This window comes from Gossypium hirsutum, chromosome A11 (assembly GCF_007990345.1).
Source record: "Gossypium hirsutum isolate 1008001.06 chromosome A11, Gossypium_hirsutum_v2.1, whole genome shotgun sequence".
Classification (NCBI taxonomy): Eukaryota; Viridiplantae; Streptophyta; class Magnoliopsida; order Malvales; family Malvaceae; genus Gossypium; species Gossypium hirsutum.
In genome coordinates, this window is record NC_053434.1 from 20,814,982 (window position 1) to 20,837,974 (window position 22,993).

General features: G+C 34.3%; 1 protein-coding gene across 1 annotated transcript; it reads right to left on the reverse strand.

Moving 5' to 3' along the window:
* Positions 1–6,350: 6,350 nt before the first annotated feature.
* On the reverse strand, positions 6,351–19,303 carry LOC107924510 (anaphase-promoting complex subunit 5). The gene is made up of 20 exons (XM_016854995.2): positions 18,880–19,303; positions 18,581–18,740; positions 18,367–18,488; positions 17,601–17,847; positions 16,878–17,049; positions 16,711–16,789; positions 16,521–16,606; positions 15,925–16,051; positions 15,421–15,453; positions 15,072–15,320; positions 13,130–13,207; positions 12,773–13,035; positions 10,926–10,985; positions 10,741–10,808; positions 10,142–10,247; positions 9,910–10,051; positions 9,282–9,380; positions 8,413–8,677; positions 7,093–7,160; positions 6,351–6,783 (listed from the first exon to the last, which is right to left on the reverse strand). Exons 1-20 carry the CDS (start codon positions 19,048–19,050, stop codon positions 6,610–6,612), a joined length of 2,769 nt encoding a protein of 922 aa, XP_016710484.1. The 5' UTR covers positions 19,051–19,303; the 3' UTR covers positions 6,351–6,609.
* Positions 19,304–22,993: the final 3,690 nt, after the last annotated feature.

Here is a 22,993-nt window from a genome sequence, read left to right on the forward strand (position 1 = left end):
CTAAATAAATTTCCAGGTCGTCGAGCTAACGACGTTAAAAAAAAGCGCTTTTTGGGAGGCAACCTAAATTTATTTTTATTTATTCTCTTTTATTTAATTTTTAGTTCAAGTAGAATTTAGGGTGTAAATAAATAAATTTTTATTTTAGTTCATTTTGATGTTTTCAGGAACGTAAGGGAGGATAAGAATTTTCTTGGATAATGATGATGGCGTGGACACGACTTGCTAATTTAGTGATAGTGAAAAAAAAACCCAAATTTCTTAGCCTTTATGAAATCCCAAAACTAAATCCAAACCCTAAATCCAATAAATACCCAATACACCATTTACCCACATACTAAAATACCCATCCATAAAATTTCTAACCAACCCAATTAACTTACCATGCCCACTAACCCACCAACCCAAACCTAAATACAAAACTACCCATCCATCAACCCAATATCCATCAACCCAAACCAATTAACCTACCCACCCAAACAACCCACCATAAATAATACCCACTCTAACCCAATACCCAAGATTGGCCCAATCACCAATACCTAACCCAAATACCTCACCCAACCTAAAAAACCCAAATAAAAAAATAATAACAAAAAATAAAAATTTGAACACCCAAAATCCCTAACTTCCCAATTTCTTCTCCATCTTCTCCATAAACAAAACCCAACCTCCAAACAAATCCCCCAACCGTCGTCTACTACCGTCGTCGCACCTCGCCAGCCCACCTTGTACCGCGCCACCGTCGACCCCTCACCCACGCCCCACCTCTATTTTTTTTTCTTTTCTTTTTCCCTCCCTCTTGCCACCACCGTCTGACGCCCTCCCCATCGCCGAACCACCGCCGAACAGTAACCTCCCACTTGCGACACACTATTGTCACCGAACAAGGACTTCTACCGTGCGCCGCCGTTTCTTTCCCCCAACCCCTATTTTTTCCCTTTTTTTTCTTCTTTGAAACACCAAAACCTCTACCCACCACATTAACCGACGCCAACATCGACACCCCCACCTTCACCCTTCAAAAATCGGCCAAAATAGTACCATCTACCGCCACCGTCGCCGTGCGCCGCCGCTATCCAACACTCCCAAAACTATCTAAAACGTCTGCATCTACGACAGAAACCATGGTTCGAACCCGGAAAAAAACGGCTGAAAACTTTTCAGTTTCACTTAATCGAAATCGACATCAGTTCTCTGCGCCTCCAGTTGTCGATATCGCCGACGATGAACCTTCTCATCCTTCTCCTAGACAAACGGCCCCACCAACGAGAACTCGTCGCCCACGAAACCCGACTCTGATTATCATAAAACACTCAGACAGCAACCCCGTTCCTACCGAAAGGTCGATTCTTGAACCTCAACCTCCTTTGCCTTTACTAACATATTATGCAGGTAATTCGGACGAGGCTCAAACCTCTAGCGACCATGTCGAGGCTCTTTCGAACACGAATGAACGTGTTAGTCCACGTCAAACACGGTCTACTCGAAGCCATCAACAGTCGAGACGTGAGCCACCGACACCATCAAGCAGCAGTACTGACGCTGCTGAAAATTTAAATCTTCCCCCATCGCCCAACGTATATGTTCGACCAACACGAAATAATCAGCGTAATAGACGAGGTCGTGGTAACACAATTCCTACCAAAGGACCATTACGAGGATTTTTAGATTTTTCAACCCAGAGCATCGCACACGATACGACGACATTTGACAATGTCCAATCCCGGTCTGTAAGCAAATCAATTCCACCACTCTTGATTTGTTAGATATTCATGATGCTGTAATTAATTATTTTGATGTTATTACTTGGAGCTCATTTGCAAATATTTCTTGTCATGCATATTATGAGTTAATCTATGAGTTTTACACCACATTTAGCTTCAATGTTAATGCATTACAGACAGTTGAAACACAAAGCATTGTCTGATTTCGTCTACTTGGAAAGGACTTTCGAATGTCGATATCTGATTTTAATGTTGCCATGGGTTTCGTTGACCCTGATAATATTCAATCCGATTCCAATCATACTGCTCTGTTAGACATTTCGAGCGACTTTAATGCTCAAGATGCCTATCGTGTTTTAACCAATTCTAATCAACTTTATAATCCAAAAACCACAAAGACTTATTAGTGTATGAACCTGTTTTAAGATATATTCACTGATTTTAGGCATTTAGTTTTTTGGGACGAAACTATTCATCCGCTGTTTTAACGAGAACTGAATTATTTTTCTTGTGGTGTATGCATTCCGGTTATAAAGTTAATTTAGGATATTGGTTTGCATGAAATTTTCATGCTGTTTTGCGTTGTAATCGTCCTCTAATACTTGGCTCGTATATTACGAACTTAACCTCTATACTTTTTCCCTCTAAAATCGATTTCTCGTCCTTGACATGTGCGTATCAGATGGGCAGCCTAGATAAATATTGTTTGGATTCTATGTGTTTGCTTGTCGGCACCCCTACTGCGTGTTATTTTGTTCCTCCAGGTACACGGACTGCTTGTGAGAATATGGTTTTTCGCCAATGCCCACATTTTGCTACTCGAGAACAAGAGGAACAACCTCTAACCGTAGAGGACCGTTTAAGCCAAATCGGGGCTCGTCTTGGAACAATGGAAACCCAAGTCTCCACAATCCTCGACATCCTACAGAATCGTTACTCCCAACACCAACAACGTCCTTAACATATATGGGGAGTATCCTTTACTTTTTCTTTTTATTTAATTTGGGCTGCTGACTTTTCTTTCATATATATGCTTGAGGACAAGCATTGATTAAGTAGGGGGGATGGATGGTAAATATGCATGATTTTTGCTGCATGTCTCTCTTTTGCATATGTTTAATCTTATGTTAAATTCATTCGATAGTTTATTTAAACATTGAGCCTTTAATCTCATACTTAGTTAATTTGGACAAATTGGGAAAATTTTGAATTAAAATGTTCAAGTATATAGATAATCGATATTTGTGTTTTAAAGTTGATATATGTAGCTAGATTTTTCGTATAAATTGATTGTTTGGAAAATATATTTGCTTGTGCATGAATAAATAAGCAAATTAATAAAGGTTCAAGTTATGAGTGAAGTTTCGAAAATGTGACCGGATTGAGTAATCGGGGTAAGGTGCTTGGGTTGTCATCTTATCTCGCGTAAAAAGGTTCGAGTGACAAGTCGATAACTTATAAACATTCCGCTAACTAAGCTTCCAAAAAAAATAGAAATAATATATAATAAATAAATAAATAAAATTTTAAGACTGATTGAACTGAGTAACCGGGCTAGGGTGCTTGGGTTGTCATCCTAGTTCGCGTAAAAAAGTTTGACCACGTCAATAATTTTATTTTTCTAATGCGTAGTTAATTAATAATGCCTTGCAAGTTATTGGATTCAAACTCAATTTAATGAAATTATTTAGTTTGCATATTTCAATTTTACGACACTTGTTGATCAAACTTTATATCTTGAGCATTTATTTATTTTTGCCTAAGTTGTTTACATTGATTATGTATGCAAAGAAGAGGCTCGATTTTTGATAAATTGTAGAACAAAATTTAATGTTTGAAAGAACAAACATGCTTGAGGGCAAGCATGAGCTAAGTAGGGGGAGTTGATAAACACATTAATTTACATAATTCTTGTATCTAATTTGGTTTATTTCTGAATTAATCCCTGCTTAATTGGTGTTTTTATGATTTAATCTTGTCAGGGATGCAATTGGTCAAAAACGAGCAAAAAGGGGCCAAATTGAAAGACAAATCATTGAGTTGGGGCCAAATCATAAAGATGGGAAGGCCAAAGATTTAACATCAATTTTGACTTTATAAAAAGTTAAAAATAGAATATATTATTTTATTTTGTTTTATTATTTTATTATTTTTATTTTATTTTATTATTTTAGGATTAAGCTATTTTTAGTAAACTCTATCTATATAAATAGGGGCTTTTAGTTCTTAGAAAATCATCTCTTGTCTTTGTATTCCTACTTCTACTTGGAATAGAAATACTCTCTTTTTCCCTTTTCAAATTGGAGTTTAGCACTCTGTCAATTTTCATTTAGTTTTGTTTCTTTTGTCAAATTGGGTTAATTGCCTTCAAAGTGTTTTTCCTTTCCAATTTCCATCACCTTTCACATAAATCCATCATCATCACTTTCAAGCATGAATAAATTCATGCTCCACTAAATTCTTTCTTAGCTTTAGGCCGGTGTTCTTTTTGGTCGAGAATTGTGAGATTCGTACTCGCGTCTAAAATCCTTTCAATCGGTAGTTGCCTTTTTCCTAAGTATCGGGATAGACCAATCATCCCTTAAAGTTGAATTCGATTTCAAGTCAAAGTGCACGTTGGGTTGGAGTCATGTTTGCTTACAGTTGGAAATTTAAGTCGGTCGTGCTGTATTCGGATTTCCGAGAACAAATCGAGGAAGAGGTTATCAGGTTTAAACGACCCACGCGGTTGAGGCCGTTGATTCAAGTTGGGTTCTTCAGAACGCAAGGTTGTCGGAATCTTGAATCGGGAACACGTGTATCTCAGTTAGATAATCGGTAAGGGTTGGTTCGTAGGTCGTATCGAAACCAGCTACTAAAGGAAGAATTGGTGGTTAGGACGTTCTTAACCGCTATAACCAGCTTATCAATTGGAGGAGAAGATTAATTTTCGAAGATCGATTCTCAACACGGAATTGACCGAGTCTAAGGCTAAGGCTCATTACATTTGACTCTGGTACGTTTTTAATCGTGGGCACGACTCTGGCCACGACCCTTGACACGACATCCTAATCATAAGTCAGACTCGAAAGTTGATTATCGCATCCAATCCCTGTGGACTCGACCCTACTACCACTCTACTACTAATTAAAGCTATTTTGTAGGAATTATTTTTGGTGGATTCGACACCCATCACTAAGTCAGCCTAACTCCCGAAAAGTGAGAATTCTTTAAGAAATTCTCTAAAGCACCGAAAATAGAGTGAAAGCAACTCAAAAGCACGAAAGCAACTCAAAAGCAAAGGAGTAACGAAAAAGCTTGAAAAGCCACAAGAAAGCAATGCACAGCAAGTGTTCGAGTGAATGCTCTCAAATATATTCTCTAACTCAACAACAAAATACAATATGGAAGGCCTCTATTTATAGATCCAATGAGATGATTATAAAAATTGAGATTAGTGCCTATCTATAAGATAAGAGTCCTAACGATTTTAAACTCCATACATTTTTATCCCTTAGAATTTACATTAATTACCTTGATAACTCTAGTTTTACTAGAGTGTTTCATTGGGCCACCAAGACTTCAAGTAAATGAATTTTTTCATGAATTTCACGAATTGAGTTAAGTCAAGTGGGTCAAATGAATCCTATTTAATTGGTTGACCTCCATGGGACTTTCTGTGCACAATGGTTATGAACTTAAATCTGCAACTTGTGATAATAAAATGACTAATTGATGGATGTGCATAAAAGTTTTTTCTTTTCTCACCCAAAGTTTTTTACAATTTTTATAAAACTATCATTTTTAATATTATAATATTATTTTTAAATAAATTATAATTTATAACGCTATATATTTAAAAAATTAAAAATTAATTCAATAACATTATAAAATATTAAACATCTATATTTTTTTATATCTTTGTAAGATTCAGTTTTATAGAACTTAAAATATATAATGCTATCAATGATGAGCTATTTATAAATAATATATAATCTTGGAAATAATAATTTGTTCTTATCAAATTTAATAAAGGTAAAATTGATTTCAAGTCAATTTCTCTTTTCCATCAAAACTTGTACTAGTTTATGGAATACGTAATTTTTTTTACTATTGAGATAAAATGACTTCAAAATTTTAATGGTAAATAATTGAAATTTGATAAGAGAGATGTCAAAATTCGAATGATTATAACTATATATTTTTTATATAAAATTGCTTAAAATTGTAAATTGAGCCTTAATATAATTGATATTATTATCAATGCAAAAAAACATAAATTTAAACACACTTTTATAGATTATCTTTCAAGGCTAGAAGTGAACTTTGAGTAATTCTACTTATTATATAAGAAAATAATGCATTCAAACTCATGTCCTTTGACACTTACAACAATGTTAATGCTAACCAAACTAAAACTCAATCAACATCATTTAATATTTATGATGTCATTTAATCACCAATTTAATTTTTGTAATGGAGTTCCAACCAATCGAATTTTAAGGACTCATGGATCATCCATCCTTATATTTTATCTTTTAATTAAATTAAAATAATTTTTAATCTATCATTTTGGGAGAACAAAATTTTAATTCCCATATTAAAGTCGGTATAATTAATTTTTCATTTTACTCGGGTTACAAGTTATTGATCATTTTATATTCAAACAAAATCACTGTCAAAGGCAAAGCAAATCTATGATCAACCTCGCCTAAAATCACTGAATTTTCACCAAACACAATAACCTAATCACCATATATAATCAACATATTTTTTCAATCAGTTGTGTTAAATAAAAGACCATCCAATTTTCAGCAATCATATAATCAGCCTTATAATTAATTCATCAAAAAGGAATGGGCAAAACACCCGCTTACCCTACTTTAATTATGCTCCTCGGGGCTCAGGCGTTTAAGAGGGTATCGGATTGGATGGGATCTTCCACGTCATGAGGATGGTCAAGAGACATAACGTGATTCTTGAAAGAACATGCAGCTTCTTCCCTCTGTTCTGGTTGCCCCAGCTTGTCAAATACAATGGCCATCAAGTAGAAAGCTTCGGCCATTAATTCATGATGCTGAGGACCAAAACAAGTTTCATCCCATTAATAACAATGCCAATACTTGCTATGAAAGCAAAAGTAAGCAACGATGATGCGTTGCTGCTACTATATGTACCCACAATTGGATCATATGAACACTAACGACCAATGAAATGCGTAGGTTCTTGTTTCAATTTTTTTTTTCTTTTTTATGGAATTCTTACTTCTGTCAATGGCTAAACCTAAGAGCAGAAAATATACTGGAACTTGACTTGAAGGCATAAATGCTCAGCATTCCAAAGGAGAAAGGAGGATGTAGACATTCCATATCAAAAGTCAACTAACCTCCAAAGCTTGCAACTCATCTGCAGCTTGCCTTAAGGGATCCAGCACAAGTTCTGGATTTTTGGAAACTGGTGAGGAAACTCAACAAGTTAGTGCAGTGTAAGTACATAACATTTACAATTCAAACAAGCTTAACAAAAAGGAGGATATGGAGGAAAAGGGAAAAATATTGGGCCAATTTCATATTATCCTAAAAGTTGGGATCTTTTACAAAAAGAACTCCATACTTCAATTACAAGTCATTAAAAATGATAATTATGTCTTTGTTGAAATATTGAACTTTTAACCACTCTGATCAGATGAATTAATTTTAGAGCTTTGTAGCATAATTCGATAAGAAAAGTTGCTTTGGACTGTTCCAAAGCCTGTTCTGAAAGAACTTAAACTAAAAACACTTCTAACTTGTTTGCAACTCAATCCAGAATGACCTAAGAACATACCACCCATTGACGAATACCATCTGACCAGAAGCAGTAGTCCAATGCCTTCGAAAAGAGTTTTCACTTTAGGCACCTAAAACCATACAAGGTAGTTGGAAAAATGACTTGTCCAATATGCTCTTTGTAAGCATATCCTCCATCAAGTTTAAGAAACATCCTCATTCTCACAGCCTTTACCTCATCCATTTCCATTGTTAAACCAGTCAAATCAATACCACTTAATTTCCTTTTCATAATTTCAAATTCTATTAAATAATCCTATTTTGTAACTGCACTTTTTATTTGCATCTTCTATATAATCAAACAACAATTATTCCACTCATCTTAAACTTGACCCCTTATTGAGGGACTAATGTCTTGCTCCCAGTCCTCAATAGTCAAATCTAGATTTGAATTCCAACATACCATGCTCTGCAAATATTCAACATAACCTTTGTAGCTAGTTCTCTATGTCCAAAAGAACTTAATCTTCGTTTTTCATGTAAATCCAAACCTAGATAATGAGCATGGTAAATCTCAACTGCCTCTAAGCATAAATTATTAGTTTAAGTAACTGTCTGGTTTTACATAGAAATATGTATCTTAATGCATAATTTCTCATTTTCAACCAAAGATAGAGGTCTATTCACTTCAATAAATCTAGAACCCTCAATGCTAATCAATTTAATTGGTGAGAGGTAAGTCGATCAATACATGCATTGGAGAAAAGTAAACAAGCCAGATAGTTGTCAATCTAACAAGTCATGATATACCTTTCCTACATCCCCAATCCTGTGAGACCTTAAAAGAAGAGGAAGGAGGGAAATAAAATATAGCACACCTGCTCTACTTATTAATAAAATTAGGTATAAATGCCGTAAGAGGATGATAAAAATAATACCTGAGAAGCTTGGATCTGAGAGATAACATTTTGCTTCTGTAATATAGGCCCGAGCACAGAGTTCCAAACCTCCATGGCCAAGAATCATTGGAAAAGCACCATGTAAAAGAGTTAAAGCAGTCTTTGCATGATTGGATCCAAGTGAAAGCCATAATTCAGCCAGTGTAAGAGTTGCTGACGCTCTAAGAAGATCCAAGTTAAATGTCTGACAATACGAAAGGCTTGCTAATGCATAGGGAAGGCCTACGACAGCATTTCCTGATTTCTGGTGACACCAAATAAGGAAAATATCAAGATTTCAACACTTTGAGGTCTAGTCTATACAATAATCCATTTTTCTTCCCTATCTTGGACACGTCTAACAGAGATAAGGATGGTATAAAACACTCTGTTGGTCTATAGGGAAAGATGAGATTGTAAATAAATGCTTGTAGATAGAAGGTACAGATATTACAAGCACAAAATGCTTGTATAAGTTCCCCTTGACAAATATGTGACACAAAGACAATGCCTATGTTGGAAGAAAGGAAGACCAAATAATCAAAATGCAACTGACACAAAGAAGATGCCTTAAAGTATGGTGTTCAATTTCTCCTTATTTAATGGGGTTGGATGACAATGCGCAAGCCACTGAAACATCAGTGGTTTCAATTTACAATCACCCCCCCCCTTCCCCAAAAAAGAAAAGAAAAAACATATATGTACCTTATTTAGGAAGAATGGACATGTAGATGGTCTTTATATAAATATCATGTCTAAAATAGTTTCATGCAATACAGTTACAATTTATAATAGCACTATAGATAGTTCAATTTCTAGCTAAGTTCCATCTCAAATTGCATATATAGCTGTCAAATACATGATCATACCATGTGAATTTCAGCAAGCAGAAGAAGAACAGTTGCACTTTCAACTTGAAGATTGAATTTGTAACACATGCAAAAGAGGGAGTGTGCCACAGCAGCTGCCTGCAAAAATCATCAATAATAAATGGGAAATCCAGGAACAGTAAAAATATATTGGTTAATGCTAGAAATTAAGGACCCAATGGATGACTAAAAACTAACAACACAAAATCAGAAAAATCACATTTGTTCAAGAAACATAAAGATCAATCAGTTTTATTGGTCATAGTTAATTGCATTTGATAGCCTCTAGCCTTGCTGACAACCTAAGCTGTCAAACTCTTGATGATACTCTATAAAATCTCAAATACTTGCGTTCGATATTTTCCACACTCCAGTTATCAACTCAAAGGCGTCAAAAATGCTGCATGTTTTTGCATGAGCATAGTGATGAAAGTTTTTGAGGACTAATATGCATCAGAAAAACTACGACCTGGAATCAGCTTCAGATTGCCTTCCCTTTCAAATTTGTAGCAACTTTTAATTAAAATAGTAAATCCAAACTGCATTACAATTTGCCTCTAACTTGTATTTTTGGAAATAGAGTAACTTACCTCAACACAAGAATGTGGCATGCATATCAAGCACATACCTGGCTAAATTGCTTTGCTGCAAGCAATGTACGAGCATGGCGAAGGCTTGCCTCTGTCTTCAGCTCCATGTCCACAGCAGTGACAGATGATGCCAATACTCCAAGCTCATCACATACTTGTTGGGCAAGCTTGAGGTGTCCTCTAGTATCATCAGAAAAATGAAAGCAATTGAAAACTTGCAATAAATATGGGAAGAGTTCTGCATATATAAATTTTACTATGTAACCTTACCGATGTAATGCACGCTCATGGAGCAGCTGTAGCTTCATTATCAATATACGTGATTTAGATACACATAAAAACTTCTCTTCCGCAGTTTTAAGAGCAGCAAAAGCCTCTAAAAATGTATGGAAATAACAAATTACTAAAAGTCGATGATAAAGTAATTACAGAGGTAACAACAGATATACATGTGTTTAGGTATAGGCTAGAATGTGCACATGGTTGTGATCAAGAAATTCTATAGAAGCAAGAGCATTTCAACCAAATTGAAATAATCAGATAGATCAATTCACTTCATTCTCTCTAACTATTTCACATCCTTGGTTATGTGTCAGTGACCAGATGAACATGAGACAACAGAATCTGGATACAGAATAAACATGATGTATTCTGCCTAAAGCTAATATTATCTAAAACCAGACATTAACTAATATTTCAATTTGCAAATATAAGTAGGGAGGCAGTCTCAAATTTCAGTAAAAGTGGAACCAGGTATACACAATCATCAATTAAAAAGAAATCAACCTGTGTCAAGCAAAAGGCAGAGTAGGAAAAACAAATGCAGGAATATAATGCCAGCAGCAACACATTACAACATTTTATCTGACCTTTGTAGCCTTTAAATACTGCCAGATGTTGAATAAGTTTCACATGCACTAATGCTGCATCAGATGAACTGGGATGTCCAATGTTTGGTAAACCTCAAGTTAAGAAAGACTTAGATATACAAATATAGTAAAAACGAAATACACAGAACCTAGCCAAATACTAGGTCGGTTTGCATGATTATTACCTTGAAGCATCAGCAAAGCAAGTTGCATAAACCAAAGCATTTGCCCGAGCAAGTGGAGCACTGACAAGTATAGACAAGAAAAAGAAGAAAAATATCAAGCAATCAATTGTAACAAGCAATTAGATTTATTTGAGCTAGACCAAAACCTAAACACAACAAACATATAATTCAAATATGAATCTTCCTGCTTTAGCCAATTGTACCAACAAATGATAGAGTGAGGCAACACCGAAGCTCAGAAAGCGCAAAAAGTGTGGGTGAAGGAACCATAAAAGATAATAAAACAAAATAAATGGTAAACGAATAAAGAGCAGTGAAGGTAGTAAATGCAAAGAGCAAAATTCCTAGTTCTACTGATCTTGCCACAAGATACAATGAAGAAAAGAAAGGCGACGAAAGGAAGTCATGAAACACCAAGACACCCAAAGGTCCATGCTAGCATCAAGAACTCTGATAGTATTACCAAGAGGACCAGTAGCTTACATCACCAGATCAACTCCCGCTTGTAGACCATGGAAGTGCTTGATAAACCATTGAAAATTTTCAATTTTTTCAATGCATTTAATAAATCATCAGCATTTATGAAACCAATTAATGGAACATTTTTCAAAGGAAAAATGTTGAATGCTAAGCAGTTTTCAGGTACTTAATGTATTAACTGAATATTTAAGGAAAAAATATAAGCAATAATACTAATCTTATATTCTTTACGTTCACTACTGATTTGTTTCCTCAACTTTTTACGAATTGGAAATGTTGACAAATTTGTAAATGACAAATCTAATAAAATTTTACATTTCAATAGTGTATTGAACAACCTATAACTGAATTCAGTACTTAAAATTCTCAGAGTTAAAAGAATAGTACTTGAATTTTCAGAATTGAATTTATTCATTTTATCAAACAATGCCTAAAGGTATCATTTTTAGAAAAGGAATCCCTTGATGTCAATTACTTGGAAAGAATGTCAGCAATAGAAGAATCACAGACCTGCCAATGCTGGACACAACACGATTGCAAGAGACAAATATGACAAGGGAAAAAATAAGGTCTAATTAAGCTCCCAGTCCTTGTACTCTTCATGCTTTTGAAATTTTGTCTCTTTACTTTTAGTCCCAAGAATTTAGTTCCTTGAATCTTTCAATTTAATAATTAAAAGTCCATTGATAACACTGTTAAAGGATTTCCAATAAATTGAACTATTTGACATTTTTAAAATAAAAAATTTGCTCACAAGGAAAATATTACATGCATGAAGGTCAAATGAGCAAATAAAAATGTTGAATCCAGAGTGGTAAGGTTTCTAAATTTGGGGTTGTAAGTCAGCAATATTCAAGAGGAGTAAAATTCAATACTTTTTTTTTTTGCTCACATGACTTCCACACAGTTTTAAACAGGTCAGATGAGCTTTTGTGTTTGTTTGTTTGTTTTAAATGACACATAATCCAATTTAAAGACATTTTTACAATCATATCAACTGGACTTCAATTGTTAAACCAAAATAGTAGAGGGACTAAAGTCTTGGAATTAAAAGTAGAGTGACTAAATTTCAAATATGCAAAGAGTACAAGAACTGGGAGCATAATTAGACTAAAAGATAATCTAGACAAGATACTTAACACAACACAAGACAAAAAAGAAACACAAAGACGACAGATCTACACAAATATGACAATCCATAAAAATAACTTAAACACAATTATGACGTGAGAATATACACAAACATGGCACGAATGCGCAAATTGCCAGGCGGGGGTCAAGAATGACAAGTCAAGGCTGGACAATCTTAAGTAAGCAGTGCAACAAAAAACAAAAAAAAAATGTAAAACGTGCTTGTTAAATTTCACCTTCCATATATCTCCCATGCAGTAGCACGATGTAGATACGAAGAACCTACTAACTGCATAACAGATCCAGGAATTGAACTTGGTTGTGTAAAGAATAGAAAAGGATTATAATTGTTCCTAGAACCATTATCTTGGGACAGCACTAATGAACCCATGGGCTTTTGCAAGTTCTTAAGCCATGCAGTACTAAAAGCACCATCTGCAGTCATAGTAGAGCCCTCACAACAAAATTCACTGATTAAGTGGTAACCAGATCGTAGTTCCTGCAAAGATAATATATTATTATGAAATAGAATTCAACTGCAGAAGTCCTCATACATACAAGAAACAAGCATGCCATAAAGAACAGCACTTAACCTTACAAACAATAATTGGGCATGTCCGAAGCTTCATGGAAGTCTTGGGACCAAATGACAGCAGAGGTCTCTGCACATGCTGCATGTGATAATAAGAAGGTTAAACATTTTAAAACAATAGAAGAGATTAAAGGAATAACAGATTCAAAAATTAAAGGAACAAAAAATCAGAAAAAAAAAGACCCCTATGTACAACAGATTTCATTAACCTTACAAGAACCAAGTATATAAGTTCCCTGCCACATCTTAAAAGATATCTTCATTACTCCAATAGGAAACATGACACAAGGATAAGCAGAGAACCAAAGCTATATGAAAATGGAAGATTGAACTGATATCAAGGCTGAAAATTCTCTTTGCTGTATGAAATTTAGCTCTTTCTTGCATATTAAGAGTAAAAAACTTGGAGAAAAGGACAAATTTCCTAACTTGATTTAGGTTTATATGAACCCCATAAATAAAAACCTAGTAGCTAACAATTTAAAGACTGAAACTGACATGATATGCAAGCAAGCCTATAGCTTATTCTGATATGGAGTTCTTCATGTGTTTTATATTTTAAGCATGCATATGTTTTGGACTTTAGGAACCTTTCTTCTACTGATACTTCCCTTTTTTCTTTTGAAGTTCTTATAATGCGTACTTTTGGCATTTTTCAATGCTCACTACTTATGACGTATGAGAGAGAGAAAGAGAAAGAAAATACCTTCCAAATATTCTGTCAAACATTTTCACACCAAAACACAAGTTGATGAAGAAATCATATTAGAATTGGTTCATAGTAACATTCATCAGGAATATTCCCCACAAAAATACAAACTAAAGCATGACAAACTTCGAGTCTATGATGTTACAAGGAAAGAACTCTTAAAAGTACCAATAAGAAAAGATTATTCTAATGCTGCTACATAGGTGATGGTGTGCTTATAAAAGGAGAAAAGAAAATGAAATAAATTTTGACCCATCATAAAAGCTATGAGCATCAGTCCCCTCTTCCATAAAGTTTATTAATCTGTCTATGCACGGGCTTGTTTGTGTGCATGAATATCTCATTCACATCATTGTGTGAACAGAGACTGTACAATATTTCCTTTCAATTTAGTATTCTAAAGTCTAATTATCAACATAACTAAAAATCAATTGTATTAAACCAATCAAATGAGATATTTATGCACATGCAGCTTATTTGAACCATAACTCAAGCTCACTTGCTCATAAGACCCAAAAAGTATTTCCATGCAAGTCCAGAATAAAGAAATGTGATTGTTTTGGATTCACACCATAAATTGGAAAAAATAAGATAGTGTAAAGGTTTAAAGAACTGAAAATAAATGAGACAAATCCAGAAATTCTGAAGTTCCAAATGCATTCTTTCCTAACTGTAGAAAGTATCCTATAATATATGGAGTTCCAACATACACGGCTCCAAGATATTCTGTATCTCCTTATAGGAAGAAACACATGAGCATGGCACCCAAGGAAACTATGCATGGCTCCAAGTTTTATTAGAATATTCTCCATCATCAATCAGTCAAATCGCTATGATGTCATCCACAATCCGCGGGGATGATTTTTAAGAGGCCTAGCTAGAGGCCTCTGAAAACAAAGTTGAGAAGATGGGTAATGCAAAAATACACTTTGAGATGCAGCCTTGAACAAATGATCTAGCACTTGCCCTAAAAAGCTTGTACTTTTGCAGATTTATGTGCAGTGACATTTCAGTTTGTAGACAGTTCTTTAATAAGAGAATTTGTTATGCACAAAAAATAGTGTACAAAGAGCTGTCCATTTTACAGACAAAAACATCAAAATTCGTTCCTAAGAAAATAGTTCTGTTTCAATCAAGGTAGCATGAATGACAAACATGCATAACCTATGTAGAAGGGGGGTTGTGTAATTAAGTCGTAAAGGAAATTTTGCCAAGTAAAGGTACATATTCTTACCGTCAAATCAAATTTAGCCATTGCAAGATGATTGGCAGCTACCAGTTGCTTCAATTTCAAACTCTCTGCTCTCTTTAGAGATCCTTTCAGGAGAACAAACAATTGCTGCTGAACAGACAAAGAAGTGCCTACACTGATCATAGGAGAGAATGGCGATCCAAGTATTCCACTAGTGGTTGAGAAACCAATCTCAGACAACAAGTTGCACATAGCAGCTAAAGTGTAGGCCAGACAAGTATCATTGCTGTGCTGCAAAAATTCAAAACCATTGGACCTAGTAGTATGAAAAGAAATTGAAATATATGACAGGTTAACATTCAAAACCATCAGACTGATAGAATGAAATTACCTGTTGGGAGACACGAACAGCTTCAGTTAGGACCTGAAATCATCACAAAAATCACCATTTCAAAACAAATGTGGCAAGAAAGTCAGCTTCCAGTGAGCTTGTCAGTAAGGCTGTGCAGAGCTTGAGGTTGGGGCAAGTTACAATGGTTTCCACAAATACGCTTGGGACATGAAATTCTTGCCAAAAAAAAAGACCTCAATTCTCATCTTATACATCAACTGAGCTCAACAACTAAAAGCAATAACATCAGAAATCTGATTGGCCTAGGCATAGAGAGCCAAAGCAGCATATTGAGACAACCTAAGACTAGGCATTTTTGATTTAGGACAAATACCAAAAAAAAAAAATAAATAAATTAAACAAATGCATAGCCCAAAAGACCAGTACAGATGGGCAAGCCTTAGTCACCTCAGCCAATCAACAGTCCTACCAACCACTGTTTCATAATTACCAGGTTATGCAAAAATCAGGCATATTGTAGGGGATAAAGTCCTCTCATGTTACCTCCAAAGCCTTCTTAGGATGCCCAAAGTGAAAGTGCATCATCCCCAAACATAACAGAGCAATCTCATATCTTCCAAAACTATTGCAACCAGCAGGAGGAACAAAATCGAATCCCTCGGTTCCTGCACTATTTTGCCAAAATTTATCAGAATGGTTAATTTCAAGCAAGTAGCTTCTTCCATCCAAGATTATATTTGGAAGCCAAGAGAATAACAAAAAAAGATAAGCCAGAAAAGAAACATATCCTCAGACATATATGAACCTGCAGACCATAATAATATTGGCGGACACATCTGGAAAAACAAAAAGGTTTCAATATTTAAGGAGAATAGCCCATATGAACTCTTAAACATTTTAAAGCATCAGATAATGTGGAAAAATTCAATAAAAAATCAAATTTAAATGGAAAATTCAATCAAACAAAAATAAAGTGGCAAATTTCAATAATGAGTTATAGTAAGCAAATTTACTATTAAACCCAAAAGTATGATTACAAGTATCAATCAAAGTAAATATAGAGCCAAATTTCAATATTCACCTATAGAATAGTGGCAAATTCACAATTTAACCAAAAAGAAAATAAGTTTCCAAGTCACCTGTAATCAAAATAGCGATGAAGATTCTCCAATGCAGAAAAATAGTCATCATGATAAAGATTATTCAAGTAACGCAAAAAATGGACCTGCACCACAATAAAACAGAGGCAAAATGTAATACAAGTCATATACCAACTCAAAGCAAGATGAAAGAAAGAGCACATGCAACTTAAAAAAAATGTCAACCTACACGATGGAGCTCAGGGGCCAACTTCTGAAGCTGCCTTAGAGTCAGTTCAAATGCATTCAAAGTGAAAGAACTGCCATGCCTGCCACAAGAAGACATGCAATTTAGTTCAATTTAATTAGCATTTCAAAAGTTGAATGCAAAAGATTTTAAGTCAATAAGTGGCTTACTTTTCGATTGCGTCAGCTTGCTCCATTAAGTAGCCTTGTATTTGCCAATTGGTGCGCAAAAATACCCCACCATTCGGATCAACATCTCTCAATAATTCACCAGAAGCATATGAAGAAGATTCTCTGCCTTTGTCATTGTGCTCTGATTTAGGATCAGCAGAAACCTCAATATCTGCATGCATAGTTTCAAAACTGCTAAGCAATACCAGTAAAATGGTAAAGATTTGACACAAATTCACCAAAAATAACTTTAGAGTCATTCAATTTTGATAAATAAAGCATATTTCAAAACCAACAATTCCAGTTCAAGGCACCTTGCTTAAAAGAAAAGTTTAGACAGCAGAACAAGAAACCTAATTATGTGCATATTAAGGTTATGAGGATGAGACGAACTAAAACCAAAGTTGCATCAACCACAAGAACTGGGGCATCTTCAGCATAGGACATTTTGAATTACTTATGAGCTTGCCATGGTTTAACATTGCCCCAAAAAAATCCCTTATATTTCACTTTAAGATTGAAGAAAGTAGATTTGGAGTGAACACCTAGATTCATTGGCTTCTGTTGTACAATTTTTGTGATCTAGCATATATCATTAGCAATATGTCAAAGAAAAATTACAGTACAACCATATCATCATGACAAGTATAACCATTAGTCTCCTGTTGAAACAGCATAAAATAATTACAAACACAAACAAATTCTTTACAAGAATGGAACTACCTTCCACCAATGTCGAAAGTTCCTTTGGAAGATGAAGATGAAAAGAAACTTGCTCAGTGGCTCTTTTCCTTGCTTCCATTTCTTCATTTATTTTTTTGAAAACAAGATTGAGATCCATATTCTCATCCTCAGATAAAGATTCAAAGTCATTACCAGAGTCGTCTACCCTACGCAACTCGTAAGATGAACAACTCGAAATGGCTTCTTTACAATAGATCCCTATATTTGTCAAAAGATGGCAGATACCCTGCATTACATGACAAATGTCGGTGTCATAAACATAGCCTATGCTTAAACAAGAATCCATCATACTGTACATTCAACCTTCTATTTATACATAAAAAGAATAATGATCATGAAAATTAACTGAAAAAATAAAATTATAAATACTTAAAAGAAAAGCACAGAACAGGGCCTATAACATTTAAGTATAATATATACAAACTCAACAATAAATAATGTAACTAAATTCCCCTAGAACAGCAGTGACTACATTGTTAATTAAATTCCCCACCTTTCAATACTTTCATAAGCATATGCATCCAACCATCAATATCAGGATATAGATTGACAGATTTATACTTCAATGGCCACAACGAAGCCCATAAGGTGATACCAACAATATGCTTTAATCTCTATCTCTATACTGATTCTTGCATCACAATTTCATATATATCTTAGTCACAGAAAACAAATGATTATTCCAACAAAAGCATAAAATTGAATTCAAAATTTATGTACAACTTATGAGGCAGGATAGAAATACCTCAAAAGTTAAGAGGTTGAAAGCAAGTATGCAGCGGCGAAGAAACATACCCAGGTTACTGTTTGGGTCCAAAATAACCTGGTCATCTTCCATAACTCCTGAATCAGGTCCCCCAAGTGTTTCTACAAAAAATAAATAAATAGCAGTAATAATAGCAAAAAAAGAAGAAGATAAAAGTGATGAAAACAATAAAGGAATAAAAAAAGAAGCTAACCTCGCAACTCGTTAAAGAAATTGAACAGATCATCAGGAGATGATAAAGAAGATAACCGACTAGTTACATGATCAGTTAACCAATGATCCAGTAAACCACCAATCTCCCTCAATTGGTTAATGAGCTGATCTAATTTTGGCTCCAAAATGTCATCACATGACTGCAACATCAAAATTTGACACCGCAAACATCAAGACCAGTAACTTAAGCTTCACTTGCCATTTGATTCCAAAAGCAAAATTTAGCTACAAAAGCGAAGGATATTTTTGGAAAGAAAAGGGGGAAAACGCTGGAAATACCTTGGTGAGAGCTAATAAATACAAGCCGAGGCGGTTGTGCTGAGAAACGGAGGAGAAAGGGAAAGGGACTGAGATTTGAGAAGGAGAAGCATAGATATTAACCAAAATGCAGACTGAAACTTTGTGTGGAGTTATGGCAAAGGCACCCGGCGCTTTCACTACCCCTGCCATGCCCACGATAATAGACTTGACAAATTTGATAACTGAGTTAGTGAGTTATAGTAAGCGAGTGTGAGAGGAGAGGTTTATGTCTGGCTCTGGGGGGGGTTTCGAACTCAAATCCTTAAGACTGGTATTTTTGGTGTTGGGGTTTCAAAAAAAGTGCCGCCTAAAGTTACCGCATCCTCATCCTCCCTTTCTTTCTTATAACATTTACGGGTCGGGCAGCAGACAGAGTGACTCATCTGACCCGATACTTCAACTCATCAGAAAATTAAAATGATGAGCTATTAAAAAATTTAAAAACTCTTAAAAAAACACCTTCCAAGTAAATTATTTGAATTTAAATATAGGAATAAAAATTAATTATGTTTGAATTTAAATGATTTAATTATTTAATTTTAATAATAAAAATTAATATAAAAGACATATTTAAAAATATTTATTAATATATAAAGTAAAACAGGTTTTGAATCATGTATTTGAAAAATCTTATGGAAGGTTCTAAAATATAAATATAAATTATAAACCATCAATTTTTTTAATAGTATTATTATAAACCATCAATTTAGACAATAGAATCGGAGACTTATATGAAAATAAACAGTAGACTTCGAGGCGTGAATGACATTTTCTAAAGAGAACTATTTATCTCCACACAAAGTTGCTAGAGGGTTAAAACAAAAGTCTTTCCGGGATACAACGAAGTTTTGAATTTCCTTTTATTAGCAAAATTAAGAAATCCTCTAACTCTTACCCTAGTTTCTAAAAATAGGAATGACTGTAATTGTGTAATTTGTGAGCACCGTAATGCCTTTATTTATATACACTCAATGAATAAAATTTTGAAGACCCACAACCCTTCAGGTTGGACATACTTCTTGGAAGAAACATGTCTCATGGAAATGTATCAATTGGATGATAAATCATCACTTTTAATTTGAATAGTGCTTATGAATAATTAAATTTGTAAGATGATAAATCATCAATTTTAATGTAAATAATGCTCATGAATAATTAATTTACAATCTATAATTTCCAACAATCCTCCACTAGGTTGTTAATTTCAGAAAATAAGTACACAATGATTATCAATAAAGAAGGTGTCCGCAGATTGAACTTTCCTTTAAGCTTTGATTGTTTGCCAGTAAAATATTTTCCGGAAAATGATTTACTTTTTTGGAAATGATTTATTTTCTGGTGTTTGAATGAATCTGTGTAAAATATTTTCTGTTATTTGGCAGATTACCTGAAAATATTTTCCGAAAAAACTATTTTTACATATATTAATAAATTTATATTTTAAATTATTTTTACATATATTACAATGATTTATTTATAAATAAATTCATCAAATTAAATATATAATAATACTCAATTATTAAGCTAAAATATTAACTTTCATAAATTGAAAACAACCAAAGCAATAAAATCGAGCTAATATGTCAATTATACAATAGTAACGATTAGAAGTATGTGTTAATTCATATATTTCTACATCGAGCTAATAAGTCAATTATACAAATACAATGATCAGCAGTATGGATTAATCCTTGTATGTCTTTTATTGAGTGGAAATATTGTAGGTCTTTATCAACCCATCCAGCATTTGCACAAGCAAAAAGTACCCAACAATAACAAAGTGCCTATAGCAATATCAACCAACACCAAAATATCCAATATCCAATATCAAACTAACAAAACAGTGGCTATACCAGAACAAACTCTACTAAAACCAACCAAATCAAATATCCAATATCAAACTAACAAAATACCAAAGCTCTTTGTTTGCTTGTAATTTACAACTAATTCTTGTGTGCTTACAGGATCTCCACCAGTTTGGCGTTTCCTATTTGGTGATTTCAACTTCACTGAAGAGCTTGCAGTTGATGTCCGACCTGACTGTGTTGTATTTGATCTCAATCCAGACTGAAAATTATAAAATTATAGCGAGGTAAGTAGTTATAAATTAGCAGCAATTGAAATATTGCTAAACTAAAGTGAAACTCTTTAACTTGTAAGTTGTTATTCTGTTAGAGAATGTTAAAAGTGAAACTCACATATGAATAAACATCACAAACTATTATGTCTACTGGACCTAAAGTTCAGCTTGAGTCATGCAATCATGTACGCAAGTTCTGAAGTGCGAATTTCCTATATCCCCGGACAGCGCTTCAAAAGTGTATAATATCTAAACTAAATTTCAATCATACTGACCTTATAGTGATGGCAGCAGCACTAGACCTGAATCCTCTTCCAAATAATACCAAGTGGCATTCTTAAGTTTTAAATTAAGTGAATGAATTCAATCAGCTAAGGTAACAACATAAAATGGCTTCCATAAATATTAGGTAATCTAAGTCAAAGCTAGTAAATACCTTGACTTATATCAACAGATGGTCTCTGTTCTTTCACCCACTAGTAGCTTTGTGGAAGCCTTCATCCTTTAGATTTCATCAAGAAAGCTACTACAATAGCTGGTGACCTGTTAGAAAGAATATAATCATCCTCACTAGCAACTTGTCCTATTTAAATAAGTGTAAACACACTTGAGCATTTTTGCCTCAATACTTGTCAATCCCCCCTCCCCAATTAAAAGAAAACGGAGGTATTACACACATACAAAGCAAGTAATCTCCTATTTGCAAAAACACACCTGGGTGTAAGACATCTTATAGAGAAAGATTCAGGAGTGAGGTCCAATTAGGTTCTTCCACCGTAGTTTATATGCAAAATCCTATTTTCAGCATTCAAATTTGAATTTTCTTTCTTGTATAATGTAAGATAAAAGAGAAAGAAGAAAACACTGCTTCAACATACTCATGTTTGTTTTAGTGTGCATTACTTGGATAACAAAAGAATAGAGCAGTAAAATAAAAATCAACCTATTTTTTCCTGACATGCAGTGAACAAGGACTCGAGCCTTATCCCTCTCATATTGCTCTGCAGAAATGAACCACATGTCATAATATACTGACGAGAATATAAAACTATGCAACACGTCAACTCGAAGTGTTATACCAAAATGATTGGGGGGTTGGAGCAGCGCTAGTTATAGGAGAGATTTGAAAATACTGAAAAACCTTAATCCATAACTTGATTTATAAGAAAACACTACCTAAGGGTTCTGCAAGTTAAAGACTATCAGATTCCTATCTACGGTACCAACAACCATCAATGGTTATTTCACTGTGAGTGCATAGCAGCGATCAAGAAGTTGTTGAGTATGCACTAGGTTTGACTGCCTTGTATCCCAGTATCTGAAGGTAAAGGTAAAAAACCACTAGTTGGTTAAAAGCCACAGTAACATAAAAGAATCAAATTGCTGACATTGATAGATGAAGTAAAAGCAAATATGGAAAAACTCATTAGTTAATGACCAATAACACAAAAAACATGTAAAAGTAAGGTAAATAATAGACCAAAAATTAATGTTGCCCATAAATATTCAGCTTTAACATTAAAACTGATGCTTCAGAATGTACAACTTTGAATGTGGAGAGATCCCTTCCTAAAGTTAAATATTCTTTCCACAGTCACAAAAACCTCCTACATGTGGCCCTAAAATCCAAGCCAAATATATATTTTTATCACATCATATTATACAGATGTCTAAAACACAAGCAATAACACCTCCCACATGATTACACCATGTGAACAATTATTGGACAAGCACCTTGTGACTACCACATAATCATACCTCCTATGAATTGAGCATGAAACTTACAAATAAGCAGGCACTACTTAGAAAGAAGGCAAGAGTGCCCTCACATGAAATGCATTACTTGATGATACGGGGTTGCGCGCGGACCAAGATCGAGTTGCCAAGTCACGAGAAACTCCTACGAAAACCCTAAACAATTAGATCTGAAACGAAACAGAAAAATTGAAAGATTAGAACTTTGAATTTCCAGATCTGAAATAAAATCCCCAAATCAGCAAAGAATCAAATTGA

Excerpts from the sequence above, each read along its gene's own strand:
- LOC107924510 (XM_016854995.2), bottom strand. The coding sequence starts at position 19,050 with ATGGCAGGGGTAGTGAAAGCGCCGGGTGCCTTTGCCATAACTCCACAC. Across the intron at positions 18,741-18,879 it reads ATTTATTAGCTCTCACCAAG|TCATGTGATGACATTTTGGA; the intron begins GTATTTCCAGCG and ends TTGATGTTGCAG. Across the intron at positions 17,848-18,366 it reads TCAACCTCTTAACTTTTGAG|GGTATCTGCCATCTTTTGAC; the intron begins GTATTTCTATCC and ends CATGTAATGCAG.